The following is a 14,253-nucleotide window of genomic DNA, read 5'->3' on the forward strand; positions in this document are numbered from 1 at the left end:
AGAAATTAATATAATCTAAAATGCAATTTAATTATTCATAGACATAATTATAAGTAATATATACCATATCTGCATTCAACTTACAGAAGGTAATAAAATAACTTTAAAAATATATTTTGCTCCCACTTAACATAGACTTGAAAGAAAACTATATTATGAACTTGTTACTTTTCTGAACATTAATTTCTAAGGTCATACTGTAATTAAATTATGTCACCATTGTAGAATTAAAATGTGATAGAAATTTGTTTTGTTTTGTCACTGCTGTGAAATACCAGAGCAGAAGTTCATTTTCACTTCAGTCACTGAGGCAGTCAAATCTTGTCACCTGGGGCTGGGTATGCTCTGAAAGTCAAACCTGGATTTGCTTTGGAAATTAAAGGCTTGCAACTAGATCTGGTGTTGGGTAGGAACACTGCTATCTGAAATGGAGCTTCAGCACACGAGCAAATATTACTTTAAATTAGTTTGTGTTAGTTGAATGTTTCTCCTTGCTTTGTTTTCATTGATAGTTTGTGTGTTTTTTTAAATTATTTCTTACAGCTTAAACGTATTTAAGTGTACTAATTAATTAATTAATTTGGTTAGTTGTATAAAATGTGCGTTTTGTATCTGAAGGTTGACAAGGTGCTTACAGATAACATGTCAATTTTATAAGGACACTTGTGGAAGAGAGGGTCCCCAGAAAATCGTTCTCCCCAACCAGAAGTCATGGATGAGCCATGAGGTCTGCAATTTGCTGAGTGCCAAATCCTCTCACTCAAAGTTGGGAAAACCAAGGAGCTGATTATTGACAATCGGAGGTCCATGAGCTTGGCCTCCTCAGGAGATTAGAAGTGGGGAAGATCAGGAACTTTAAGTTCCTTGGTGTTATCATTTCATCCTGACCCAAGCATGTAAGTGGTATTGTGAAGAAGGTATGGCAGCGCCTCTACTTAGAAGCTTGCAATGATTTTGCATGCCATCTAAAACTTTGAGAAACTTCTACAGATGCATGGTAGAGAGTATGCTGACTGGCTGCAATGGTATGGAATCACCAATACCTTTGAAAGAAAAAACCTACAAAAAATAATGGTCATCCCAATCCAACACAGGTAAAGCCCTCCCACTACTGACCAAATCTAAAAAGAGCACTTTTGCAGGAAAGCAGCATCCATCATCAGGGACCCCCATCGTCCAGGCCAAGCTCTCTTCTCACTGCTGCTATCAGGAATAAGGTACTGAAGCCTCAGAACCCACACCACCAGGTTCAGGAACAGTTATTACCCCTCAACCATCAGGCTCTTGAACCGAAGAGAATAACTTCATTCACCCCATCACTGAGCTGTTCCCACAACCTATGGACTCACTTTCAAGGACTTTACATCTCATGTTCTCAATATTATTTACTACTTAGCTATTATTATTTTGCTTATTTTTGCATTTGCACAATTAATTGACTTGCACATTGGTTGCTTGTCCACAAATGTGTGAAAATCTGTGGATGCTGAAATTCCAGTGCAACACACACAAAGTGTTGGAGAAACTCAGCAGGCCAGGCAGCGTCTATGGAAAAGAGTATACTGTCGATGTTTTGGGATGAGACCTGAGATCCAGCATTTTGTGTGGGTTGCTTGGCCACCTTTGTGTGTAGTTTTTCAGTGATTCTGTTGCATTTCTTTATATTTACTGTGAATGTTGCAAAAAAAATGAATCTCAGGGCATATTAGTACTTTGATAATAAATTTACTTCTTTGAATATAACTTTAAATTAATGTTTTAGTAAAAGTTTCTTTTTATAACACTTGAATGACAATTACACTGTATAAATTCAGATTAAACACTGGAGCAGGTTCTGGCATTGTACAAAATGTCCTGTTGGGCATCCCCAGATTGCTTACATTTTCTTTTACATTGAAAAAGTTACAAGTGGTGTGAATTGATAAGTCACATCAAGAGCATCATGGCATCATATAGTTCAATTGACAGTGGTATTATTGAAGTACACACTATGTTAACTCTACATTGAAATCTTAACATCTTCATAGATCCGCTCCTTAGAATTTTAGATTTTCAGGGATCACCAGAGTTCAAACTCCTTCCACTAATCCATTGTTCTGGCATCTGAACTGGCTTAATTGGGAATAACCAGTCACCTTCCTGATATCCGGTTTCAATGGGAATAACCACTCACCTTCCCAATATCCAGCTTCATTGGGAATTACCACTCACCTTCCCGATATCTGATGTCAGTGCGAATTGTCACTCACCCTCCCAATATTTGGTTTCAGTGGGAATTACCACACCTTCCTGATATCCGGTTTCAATGGGAATAACCACTCACCTTCCCGATATCTGATGTCAATGGAAATAACCACTGACCTTCCCAATATCTGATGTCAGTGGGAATTACCATTTCCCTTCCCAATATCCGATGTCAATGGGAATAACCACTCACCTTCATGATATCCGGTTTCATTGGGAATTACCACTCACCTTCCCAATATTTGGTTTCAGTGGGAATTACCACTCACCTTCCTTATATCCGATGTCAATGGGAATTACCACTGACCTTCCTGATATCTGATTTCAGTGGGAATTACCATTTCCCTTCCCAATATCTGATGTCAATGGGAATAACCACTCACCTTCCCGATAATCACTCTTTATGCTTTCTATTTCAAGCCAGATACTCTTCTCCACTTTGGCAAGTTTTTCATTAATCTTTGTGTCAGAGTATTTCTTCCTGTTGAGTTCAATATCCAAACCTTGTCTGTCTTCTAATTTTTCTAGTCTCACTGAGATGTGATTAAGTTTCTCGAATATTTTCTTCTCTACAAGTTCCTACAGAAACAAAAAAAATAAGTTAACTCCTTTTTAAAGCAGTTTATTCCTCCATCTCTCCACAAATGATGTTTGAGTTCAATCTGTGACAAAAACTGGCATGTTTCTCCTTCTCTGCATTTTTTTATGAATCTCCTCTAAATGCTTCTGTCAGGGAATGTTAACCAAGTATACTATAAATCTGTTAATAAAATGTAGTTCAAAATGGAAGTGAGTTTCTCATTGTATTGAGTTTCTGCGTAAAGTCTGTTTTCAAACCTCTCGATCTCCCTTTCATTTTCTCCTTTGACCATCAAAACCCACTGTCATGTTTCCTCACATCCCCAATCCACATGTCCAGGACGAAGAATCTCTGCACAAATGTCAAAATATTGACTGTTTATTCCTTTGCTTGACCTGCTGAGTTCCTCCAGCATCTTGTGTCTGTTACTCTGGATTTCCATTATCTGCAGAATCTCTTCAAGTCAAGTCAAGTCAACTTTTATTGTCATTTCAACCATAATTGCTGGTACAGTACATAGTAAAAATGAGACAACATTTTTCAGGACCATGGTGTTACATGACACAGTACAAAAAAACTAGATTGAACTATGTAATTAAAAAAAAAACGAGAAAGCTATACTACAGACCTACACTGGACTGCATAAAGTGCACAAAAACAGTGCAAGCATTACAATAAATAATAAACAGGACAGTAGGGCAAGGTGTCAGTCTAGGCTTCGGGTATTATGGAGTCTTAAAGCTTGGGGGAAGAAACTGTTATATAGTCTGGTTGTGAGAGCCCGAATGCTTCGGAGCCTTTCCCCAGATGGCAGGAGGGAGAAGAGATTGAATGAGGGGTGCTTGGGGTCCTTCATAATGCTGTTTCCTTTGCGGATGCAGCGTGTAGTGTAAATGTCTGTGATGGCAGGAAGAGAAACCCCGATGATCTTCTCAGCTGACCTCATTATCCGCTGCAGAGTCTCGCGATCTGAAATGGTGCGATTTCCAAACCAGGCAGTGATGCAGCTGCTCAGGATGCTCTCAATACAACCCCTGTAGAATGTGATGAAGATGGGGGGGGGTGGGAGATGGACTTCCCTCAGCCTTCGCAGAAAGTAGAGACGCTGCTGGGCTTTCTTTGCTGTGGAGCTGGTGTTGAGGGACCAGGTGAGATTCTCCGACAGGTGAACACCAAGAAATTTGGTGCTCTTTACGATCTCTACCGAGGAGCCGTCGATGTTCAGCGGGGAGTGGTCACTCCATGCCCTCCTGAAGTCAATAACCATCTCTTTTGTTTTGTTTACATTCAGAGACAGGTTGTTGGCTCTGCACCAGTCCATTAGCCACTGCACCTCCTCTCTGTAAGCTGACTCATTGTTCTTGCTGATGAGACCCACCACGGTTGTGTCATTAGTGAATTTGATGATATGGTTCAAGCTGTGTGTTGCAGCACAGTCATGGGTTAGCAGAGTGAACAGCAGTGGACTGAGCACACAGCCCTGGGGGGCCCTCATGCCCAGTGTAATGGTGTTGGAGATGCTGCTCCCGATCCAGACTGACTTGAGGTCTCCCAGTCAGGAAGTCTAGGATCCAGTTGCAGAGGGATTTGTTCAGGCCCAATAGGCTCAGTTTTCCAATCAGTTTCTGAGGGATGATTGTGTTGAATGCTGAAATAACGTCTATGAACAGCATCCGAACGTATGTGTCTTTTTTGTCCAGGTGGGTTAGGGCCAGGTGGAGGGTGATGGCAATGGCATCATCTGTTGAACGTTTGGGATGGTACGCAAACTGCAGGGGGTCCAGTGGGGGGGGGGGCAATTGGGTCTTGATGTGCCTCATGACGAACCTCTCGAAACACTTCATGATGATGGATGTAAGTGCAATGGGACGGTAGTCATTTAGGCAGGACACTGAAGACTTCTTCGGCACGGGGACGATGGTGGCGGCCTTGAAGCACGTTGGAATGGTGTCGCTGCTCAGGGAGATGTTGAAGATGTCGGTGAGTACATCTGCTAGCTGGTCTGCACATCCTCTGAGCACTCTACCAGGAATGTTGTTTGGTCCAGCAGCCTTCCGTGGGTTGACCCTGCACAGGGCTCTTCTCACTTCGGCCACAGAGAGCCATAGCACCTGGTCACTTGTAGGAGAGGTGGACTTCCTTGGTGTCACGTCATTTTCCACCTCAAACTGAGCATAGAAGTTATTCAGCGCATTTGAGAGGGAGGCATCACCTGCACAGTCAGGTGATGTTGTCTTGTAATTGGTGATGTCCTGGATGCCCTTCCACATGCGCCATGTGTCACTGCTGTCCTGAAAGTAACTGTGGATTAGCTGGGCATGTGCACGCTTTGCCCCTCTGATGGCTCGGTACAGATTGGCCCTTGCTGTTGGTAAAGCTGCCTTGTCGCCTGCTCTGATGGCGGAGTCGCGGGACCTCAGCAGCGCACGCGCCTCTGCGGTCATCCATGGCTTCTGGTTGGTACGTATAGTGATGGTCTTGGACAGAGGAACATCATCAATGCACTTGCTGATGTAGCTGGTTACTGATGCTGTGTACTCCTCTAAGCTGGTAAGAGCCGCCATCTGTTGTGCCAGTCAGTGTTCTCAAAGCAGTCTTGAAGAGCAGAGATGGCTCCTGCTGGCCAGGTTTTCACCAGCTTCTGAACTGGTCTGAAGCGCCTGACGAGCGGTCTGTATGCTGGGATTAGCATAACAGAGATGTGGTCTGAGTATCCGAGATGAGGGTGTGGCTCTGCCCGGTACGCGTCGGAAATGTTTGCATAAACCAGGTCCAACGCGTTCTTCCCCCTCGTTGCAAAGTCCACATACTGATGGAATTTGGGGAGCACTGATTTAAGGTTCGCGTGGTTAAAATCACCGGCGACAATAAACAGTCCATCAGGGTGTGCGTTCTGCAGTTCGCTAATAGCCCCGTACAGTTCACAGAGCGCCTCCTTAGCATTAGCGCTGGGGAGGGGGGGGGGGGGAATGTAGACACCGAATATAAGGACAGAGGTGAATTCCCAAGGCAAATAAAATGGTTTGCATCGAACTGCCACAAACTCCACTAACGATGAGCAGTGTCTGGAAACCAGCACAGAGTTCTCACACCATTCTGTGTCGATTTAAACACAGACACCGCCACCGCCACCGCGGACCTTACCGGAGACAGCTCTATCTCTGTCCGCACGAAACAAGGCGAGCCCGTCTAGCTGAACGGCAGCGTCCGAAACCCCATCAGTGAGCCATGTCTCTGTGAAGACAAACGCGGAGCAAACTCTGTACTCCCGCCGAGTATTATGTTGGAGTCGGATGTTGTCCATTTTATTGTCCAGGGAGCGGACATTGGAGAGCAGAATGGACGGGAGAGCCGGCCGGCTAGGGTTTGCTTTGAGCCTGGCAGGGACCCCTGCCCGTTTACCTCGCTTCTGCTTCCTCGCACATCGCTTTCAACGTCTCCATCTCCGGCTCCCAGCATCAGGCAAGTCCGAGGATTGTAGGCCCGTTCCCCTCAGCAAGCCGACATCGCGTAATTCAGCCAGCAGATGTGTATGGAGGTTTGTTTTTGGGCGATCTCTGTATTGTAGAGATACAGAAATGGCGATGGCAGATAGCCCCTCTGTTATTCATGTGCCCTAATCGAAAATTGTGTATCAAACTTAAAATAGAAAATTAACTTAAAGTAACACCGGGTCTGAAAGGCCGCTGCTGCCGTGCCGCGCTGCCTCTTGTGTTTATGTTTTCTTAACTCTCTTTTATGCCCGTCACCACAAAATTATTCATGAGATCCGGCTAGTTAATCCTCGTCGTGCTCTCGATTCAGAGGATTCCACTGGTTGTGGTCAACTATGGATGTTGTGTCTGAGCTGTTTAAATGAAACGCAAACCAGGGCAGTACGATATGGAGAGCAAGCTCCCCATGCAGCTGATGAACCCAAAGGAATGGCAGAGACCAATACTGTTTGGCACCAGCAGCATAGGACTGAACATAGGACTTCCTTAGGGCTCCAGCTCCAGATTTTCCTTGGGTTTACTCCCAAAGCCTTCCCAACTCTCAATTCAAAAAGCCATGAATTAACACTGGGTTAGCTAAATGGATTTGTCCTAATCTATTCAACCTTCCCCTATAACTGAGGTCCTCAAGTTCCGGCAATATCCTCTTTCAAGCTTATCGACATCTTTCCTGTAGGTAGATGACCAGAGATGGACACAGTGCTCCAAATTAGGCCTCACTAATGTCTAATACAACTTCTAATCGTTACTGAATAACTGATAAGCATGAACTTATGAAATAAGATGCTAATGTTTCAGTTAATTGCCTGTTTCAGTCACTCAGTACAGATAGCACTGTTGTGAAGAACACAGAGCAATACAGTCTCTTTGGCCCAAGATGTTGTGCAGACCTTTTAACCAGCTCTGTGATTACGACTACAACATGTTATTTGTTCTCAATGAATGTTTAATAGGCTTGAGCACATCATTTTCTTGCATCAGTTATCTTCTTACAAACTCTGTCAGATTGCCTGCATGTGCTTCCATTCCTATCAATGAAAATCCATCTGCAGATCTCCATTTCTACAGTAATGTCTGGAATTCCCCATCTTTGTTAATTTTCCATCACTTCCTGCCTTCTGCTCCTCATAAGCTTCCTCTAAACCTCTGCCGAACCTCCGCTGCCCCGCAGTGAATTTGGCTCACCCACAGCTCCATTTAAATGACCCTCAGTTAATCTCTAAGCTTCAGTACATTAAGTTAAAAAAATCCTTTTGAGACATTGCTTGAACTTATCACAATAAACTGTTGGTGTAAATTCTTCTTTAATGAACAGATTTTGTAGTCCTTGGACTTGTTACATGATCCCAGGATTTTCCTGATTTTGCACTATTTGTTTTTTGTACAGACTTCACTTCTACACCTGTTCATTAATGCAAATATCCAATCGGCTAATCACCAGCAGCAACTCAGTGCATAAGTACCTGCAGACATGGTCAAGCGATTCAGTCAGACCAAACATCAGAATGGGGAAGAAATGCCACCTAAGTGACTTTGACTGTGGAATGGTAGTTGGTGGTTTGAATATCTCAAAAACTATTGATCTCCTGGGATTTTCACATGCAACATTCTCTAAGAGAATGGTAGGAAAAACAAAAAACATCAGTGAGAGCAATTCTGGGGGTGAAATGCCTTGTTAATAAGAAAGGTCAGAGGAGAATGCCCTGATTAGTTCAATCTGACAGGAAGACAGCAGTAATGCAAGAAACCACCTTAGAGCTTCTCTAAACACAATATGTTGAACCTTGAAGTGGACGGAGTACAGCAGCTAAAGATCACACTGGGCTCCATTCCTGTAATTAATAAAATGGCTGATGAGTTTAGATTTCTTGTTGTAATTTAGTTTTTATTATTATGTATTGCAATGTACTGCTGCAGCAACACAACAGAGTTCACAACATATATCTGTGATAAAATTTGATTCTAATTGCATACTTTATTAGCATTCTGTGCGATTGATTACTCTAGCTAGCTTTTATTCAGTGTGAAAATCAATTAAACAGCTTACTGTTTTCTCTTGTATCAAGTGTAATAAGCGGTTGACACTTAGCCCGTGTTCATTCTCGACTTTCTCCAGTTTCTGCTGTGCCCACTCTTGCTGGTGTTGTACTTGTGCACGTACTTCACTCAGAACAGAATTAATCCTGCAGAATATTGTTCAGTGACTTATACAATTCATGGAACATTCAAACATATCTTTTACAGTACTCTCAATAAATTAGTCACAGCCTCAAATGAATAGAAAGTAAAGCTGATTTGCTGAAGTGGATTTGTTACTTGCAGTGATTTTTGGGAAACAGTTTAATATCACCATTCTAATGATTCCTGTACATCAGAGCATTATGCCATGTAAGGCAAGAATTCAAATCAGTGAGAAGCCCCTATTATATTTGGGAACAATGCAAAATACTTGTCATAAAATCTGGATACGAGATTTTTTTTCTAAGTAATTCCCCTCAATCGTTTAGAATGTAGAAGATTGTGAGGAGATTTGATAGAGGTATACAAAATTATGAAGGGTATAGATAGGGTAAATGCAAGCAGGCTTTTTCCACTGAGGTTAGCTGGGATTACAGCCAGAGGTCCTGGGTTAAGGGTGAAAGGTAAGAAGTTTAAGGGGAACATGATGGGAAACTTCTTCACTCAGAAGGTTGTGAGAGTGTGCAATGAGCTGCCAGCACAAGTGGTGCATGCAAGCTCAATTTCAATGTTTGAGAGAAGTTTGGATAGGTATGTGGATGGTAAGGATATGGAGCACGATGGTCCCGGTGCAGGTTGACACAAATTGGCAGCTTAAATGATTCAGCATGGCTAGATGGGCCAAAGGGCCTGTTTCTGCGTTGTAGATTTCAAAATTAATCTATGACTCTAACGTAATAGTATGTAAATTTATTTTTGATTGTGCCAGAGTTCTATATATAAAATCAGTTTGCTGTTGGAATTGGTTTATTATTAACACGTACTGAGGTACAGTCAAAAACTAGTCTTGCATACAGTCCACTGTCTGTCAATCAGATCATTACACATTTGCACTGATGTAGAATAAGGTAAACAAGAACAATGCAGAATAAAGGGTAAAAGCTACAGAGAAAGAGTGCAGTGCTGGTAAACAATAAAGTACAAGATTATAACGAGGTACAGTCCACCTTATCATCGCAGATTGGTCCGTTCATGAGTCTGGTAACAGTGGGATGGAGCTGTCCTTGACCTTAATCTTTCAGCTACATCACGGTATTGTCAAGGTCAATGTTAAATGGAACAGTTTGACAACTGTCTTATTTCATATTATACACCTCCACCACATTCATAAGAAGTCATTCCTGCCTGTGGCCATCAAACTTTGCAACTCCTCCCTCGGAGTGTCAGACACCCTGAGCCAATAGGCTGGTCCTGGACTTATTTCCACTTGGCATGATTAACTTATTATTATTTAATTATTTATGGTTTTATATTGCTAAATTTCTACACTACTCTTGGATGGTGTGGCTGTAACGAAACCCAATTTCCCTCGGGATCAATAAAGTATGTCTGTCTGTGTGTTAAAACAAAAATCCACAGCAATAAAAAATTACAAATATTTCTCCATATGAGAATAAATGTTTACTTGAGATCTTGGAGCTGAAGTTGATGATGTTGTTCTGCTCTTGCTGTCCTTACTTTTGTGTTTTGTTCATGTTTTGAGTTATCAATTTTCATTAGTAGCTGCATCACCTATGCAAAAATCAATGACAATCGGCAATTTCCAGCTTCTATGAAAATCATTTTGCTGATCAGAATTACATTTTTCTTAAACTTCTGTCTGTCAGAGTTTCCTTACTCGAAACAATCTACACGTCTACAAAAACAATCCAGTTGTGACGGAGCAATCAGAATCGTGTCCATTACCTTCGTATTACCATCAATGTGAAACTGAGCGAAGGCACAGCAAGCTGTGAGTCCTGCTTCTCTGCTGTTATCCCACATCTCAAAGATGCTGGTACATCTATTCATAGATGTAAATTGCCACTCTCCCTCCACCTTCTTATTCTGGCTTCTTCCCCCTTCTGTTCCAGTCCTGTGGAAGGATCTCAGCCCAAAATGCCAACTATTTACAGTATTCCCCTCCATAGATGCTGCCTGACCTGTTGAGTTCCTCCAGCATTTTGTGTGTGTTGCTCTGGGTTTCCAGCATCTGCAGAATCTCTTGTGTTTCTGACTGTGAAGTCTCTCTGAAGTATGCCTACCCTGAAGAAGTTTAAATCTCTTCAAAGGGAGTTCAGTGAGATCCTTTCTGTTGCTCTCCAGCTCTTCAACCATGTGATCCTATCATATTCCTTCTTCTTCAGCCCTTTACCTTTTCTACTTTTCACCTCCCAGCTTCTCACCATGCCCCTCTCCCCTCCATACACCTTCCCCCCTTGCCTGGCTTCTCCTATCACCTACCACCTTGTATCCTTTCCCCTCCTCCAACTTTCTTATTCTGCCTTCTTCCCCATTCCTGATGAAGGATCTCAGCCTGAAACATCAATTACTTATTCCTCTCCATTGATGCTGCCTGACCAGCTGTGTTCCTCTGGCATTTTTGAGTGTGTTATTACGTGAAAATGGATAGGCTACAGATATGTAAGCATGGTATTGGTACAGACAAGTGTTCTCAACTACCTTCAACATTGGAAACTAAAAAATAATATATAGAACAGTAAATAATCTTATTTTTCTTGTTTGCATTTGATGTAGTGGATAAAATGATTTAAATCAAAAGCTCAATTCAAATAATTTAACATAAATTATTTGCTACCAACCTTTTCTTCCAATTCTTTCATTTGCAATTTGAGAGAAGACTTGACGTCTTGAATTTCTGTCTTTGCTTTCTGTATCTCAGTCGTATTTACATTAACATCACCAGCAAGCTTGGAGATACTGGCATCACATCTTAGGATGGAAAACAGTACTTTAAAATCGCAGCATTGCTTTAATAGTCAGGACATCAGATTTCCTACATATCCAATTTTCCTTCTTGCTCTGCATTTGAGTGATTGCATTCCTTCTGTAAAAGGATAAGATGCTTCTAATCTTCAGGAGGTTATCTTTAAAATTATATTTTCTTTTGTTATATAGTTTTATTTGTAATGCAAGAACAATCATGAGATAGAGATCAGGAAGGCAAAGCTAATGAACAAGTTGGAAGAGGGAAGTGCTCTTGGACAAAAATTAATTTAATCAAAGATAGCTTGAACCAGTCAACCATTCAGTACAAGATGCTAAAAACAAAATATTAAATTATTACTTGGATGATATTTTATTGCCTAACGGATAAGAGAAGTCTTGAAATGACACCAGCTGTTATCTCGAAAACTACAGATCCAAATCTTTTAAGTTCTCAAAAAAAAAACCGTGAAAGTTCAGGAAACATTCAGTCAGTACTTAGTTGCACAAAAAGAAAAATTAAATAGCAAGTGGGTGTCCCAAGTAAAAACTGGAACTTCAGATCCTCAAAATCATAACCTCATAGAATTCTAGGTTTTCTGAAAATCTATTTTATTAGTATTGTAGAATTTCTCTACTTTGATACATGCAGGCCAGGAAATATTGCAGCACAGTACAGGCCATTCGGCCCAAAATGTTGTGCCAGCTTCTTGACCTACTCCAAAATCAGTCTAATCTTTTCCCCCACACAGCTCTCCATTTCTCTATGTGCCTATCTATGAGTCTCTTAAACGTCCCTAATGTATCTGCATCTACCACCACCCTTGGCAGGGTATTCCATGCACCCACCACTCTCTATGTTTAAAAATATCATAAGACGTAGGAGCAGAATTAGACCATTCGGTACATCGAGCAGTTCCGCCATTATATCATGGCTGATTTATTATCCCTCTGAACCCCATTCTTCCGCCTTCTCCCCACAACCTTCAATGTCCAACTAATCAAGAACCTATCAAACTCTGCTCTAAGTATACCCAATAACTTGGCTTCCACAGCTGTCTGTGGCAATGAATTCCACAGATTCACTACCCTCTGGCTAAAGAAATTCTTCCTCATCTCTGTTCTAAATGGATGGCCTTTTAAAAGGCTGTACCCTCTGGTCCTATACTATCCCACTATAGGATACATCTTCTCCACATCTAGGCTTTTCAATATTCGATGTTTCAGAGAGATGCCCCCCGCTTTTCGTCTAAACTCCAGTTGGTAAAGGCCCACAGCCATCATACACTTCTCATATGATAAACCTTTCATCCCAGAATCATTTTCTAGAAAATCCTCTTGACCCTCTCCAATGCCAGCACACCTTTTCATAGACAAGGGGCCCAAAACATTGACAAAACTCCAAGTCCAGTCTGACCAAAGCCTTATGAAGCCTCTGCGTCATATCTTGCATTTGTACCTTTGACATTCCCCCTATTCTAGCCTTCAATCATCTTAAAATTAGGTCTTGTTAGATCCTGGTGCTTTTGTAATCCAAATGTTCTCTGGAAGTCAAGAATGAGGCATCAAACCTGTTGCTAAGCAATTTCATTTGGTGTTACAAGAATAAAGAATAAACAAAGAAAGAGAAGCTGAGAGAACAAAGGAAAGACAAAGAAAAAGTAGTTGTGATCATCTCGGACGAGAACTAACATAAATTCCTGTGATAACAATTCACCTGTAAAATAGTCAGATTCAAGTAGTGTGACACTTGCTGCAGAAAACTAAGAAGCTTCTAGAAATATAGAGGAGCAACTTTACCATAATTACTGGAAAATTCACTGAACAGATCCATGAATATAGTTCAAAATTTAAAGTAAATTTATTATCAAAGTATAGATATGTCCACCATTTGATTTCTTGTGGGTATACTCAATAATTCCATAGTAAGATCAATAAAAGACAGCACCAACATAGGCATCTAACCCGTGTGCAAAAGACAACAAATTGCAAATACAAAAAGAGAGAAACAGTGATAATAAATAAACAACAAATATTGAGAACATGGGATGAAGAGTCCTTGAAAATGAGGCCTAGGTTGTTGAAACATTTCAGTGATGGGGCAAATGAAGTTGAGTGAATATAGGTGATTACATAAAAATACATGCCAGCACAGGAAAGTGAAACTACAATTATACACACCAGGCCAACACCTCCCTTGTATTAGCGATTTCCACTCTGGAAACAAGTCTAGCTATCAGCATTCTGAGCAACCGCAAGATCCTCAAAACAAGAGGTATGAATAAACTCGTTCCATTCTCTGCCTGACTTGGTCTCCATTCCACATACCTGGCAACTCTTCCACGTAGGTCCCCAATACCCATCAAATGCTTCTGATCCATGCTCAGAACTGCATAGCTAGTGCCGACAGTCACATCATCTCTTGTTCTAATATGCTTTTCCAGAATCTAGGGGAAATACAATATTTTATTTTCTGTGTTTACCATGTACAGTATATTTTGTAATTGTGGTGCAACTCCATACTCAGGATGTGACCTCAACTGGTGATGAAACATCTGCAAGCTAATGGCTGAGCTCAACAAACACCACATCAAATGCCTTAACCCAAACTACCAATATTCACCACCATCCTGTATATAGTACATGCACTGGTACCTCCTATACCTAATAAAGTGGCCACTGAGTGTATGTTAATGGCCTTCTGCTACAAGGTTCCACATGTTGTGCATTCAGGGGTATTCTTCCCACCACTGTTGTAACGTGTGGTTATTTGAGATACTACTGCCTTCCTGTCAGCTTGAACCACTCTGGTCATTCTCCTCTGACCTCTCTCATTAACAAGGTGTTTTCTCCCACTGAACTGCCACTCTGGGTGTTTTTTTTTGTCTTTCACACCATTCTCTGTAAACTCTAGAGAAATTTCTGCGTGAAAATCCAGGAGATCAGCAGTTTCTGAGATATCAAAATTACCCTACCCAGCACCAACAATTA

General features: G+C 41.4%; 1 protein-coding gene across 2 annotated transcripts in view; it reads right to left on the minus strand.

Annotated features, from left to right (window-relative positions):
• Window positions 1-14,253, minus strand: part of fam81b (family with sequence similarity 81 member B) — a 36,545-nt gene that overhangs the window by 2,746 nt on the left and 19,546 nt on the right. For both annotated transcript variants that reach the window (XM_059969301.1, XM_059969302.1), the window contains exons 4-8: window positions 13,591-13,709; window positions 11,139-11,268; window positions 9,962-10,068; window positions 8,366-8,501; window positions 2,628-2,823 (exon numbers count right to left, since the gene is read on the minus strand). In XM_059969301.1, coding sequence (XP_059825284.1) covers window positions 2,628-2,823; window positions 8,366-8,501; window positions 9,962-10,068; window positions 11,139-11,268; window positions 13,591-13,709 — 688 coding nt within the window. The remainder of the gene's footprint in view (window positions 1-2,627; window positions 2,824-8,365; window positions 8,502-9,961; window positions 10,069-11,138; window positions 11,269-13,590; window positions 13,710-14,253) is intronic.

Source organism: Hypanus sabinus, chromosome 5 (genome assembly GCF_030144855.1).
Source record: "Hypanus sabinus isolate sHypSab1 chromosome 5, sHypSab1.hap1, whole genome shotgun sequence".
Taxonomy (NCBI): Eukaryota; Metazoa; Chordata; class Chondrichthyes; order Myliobatiformes; family Dasyatidae; genus Hypanus; species Hypanus sabinus.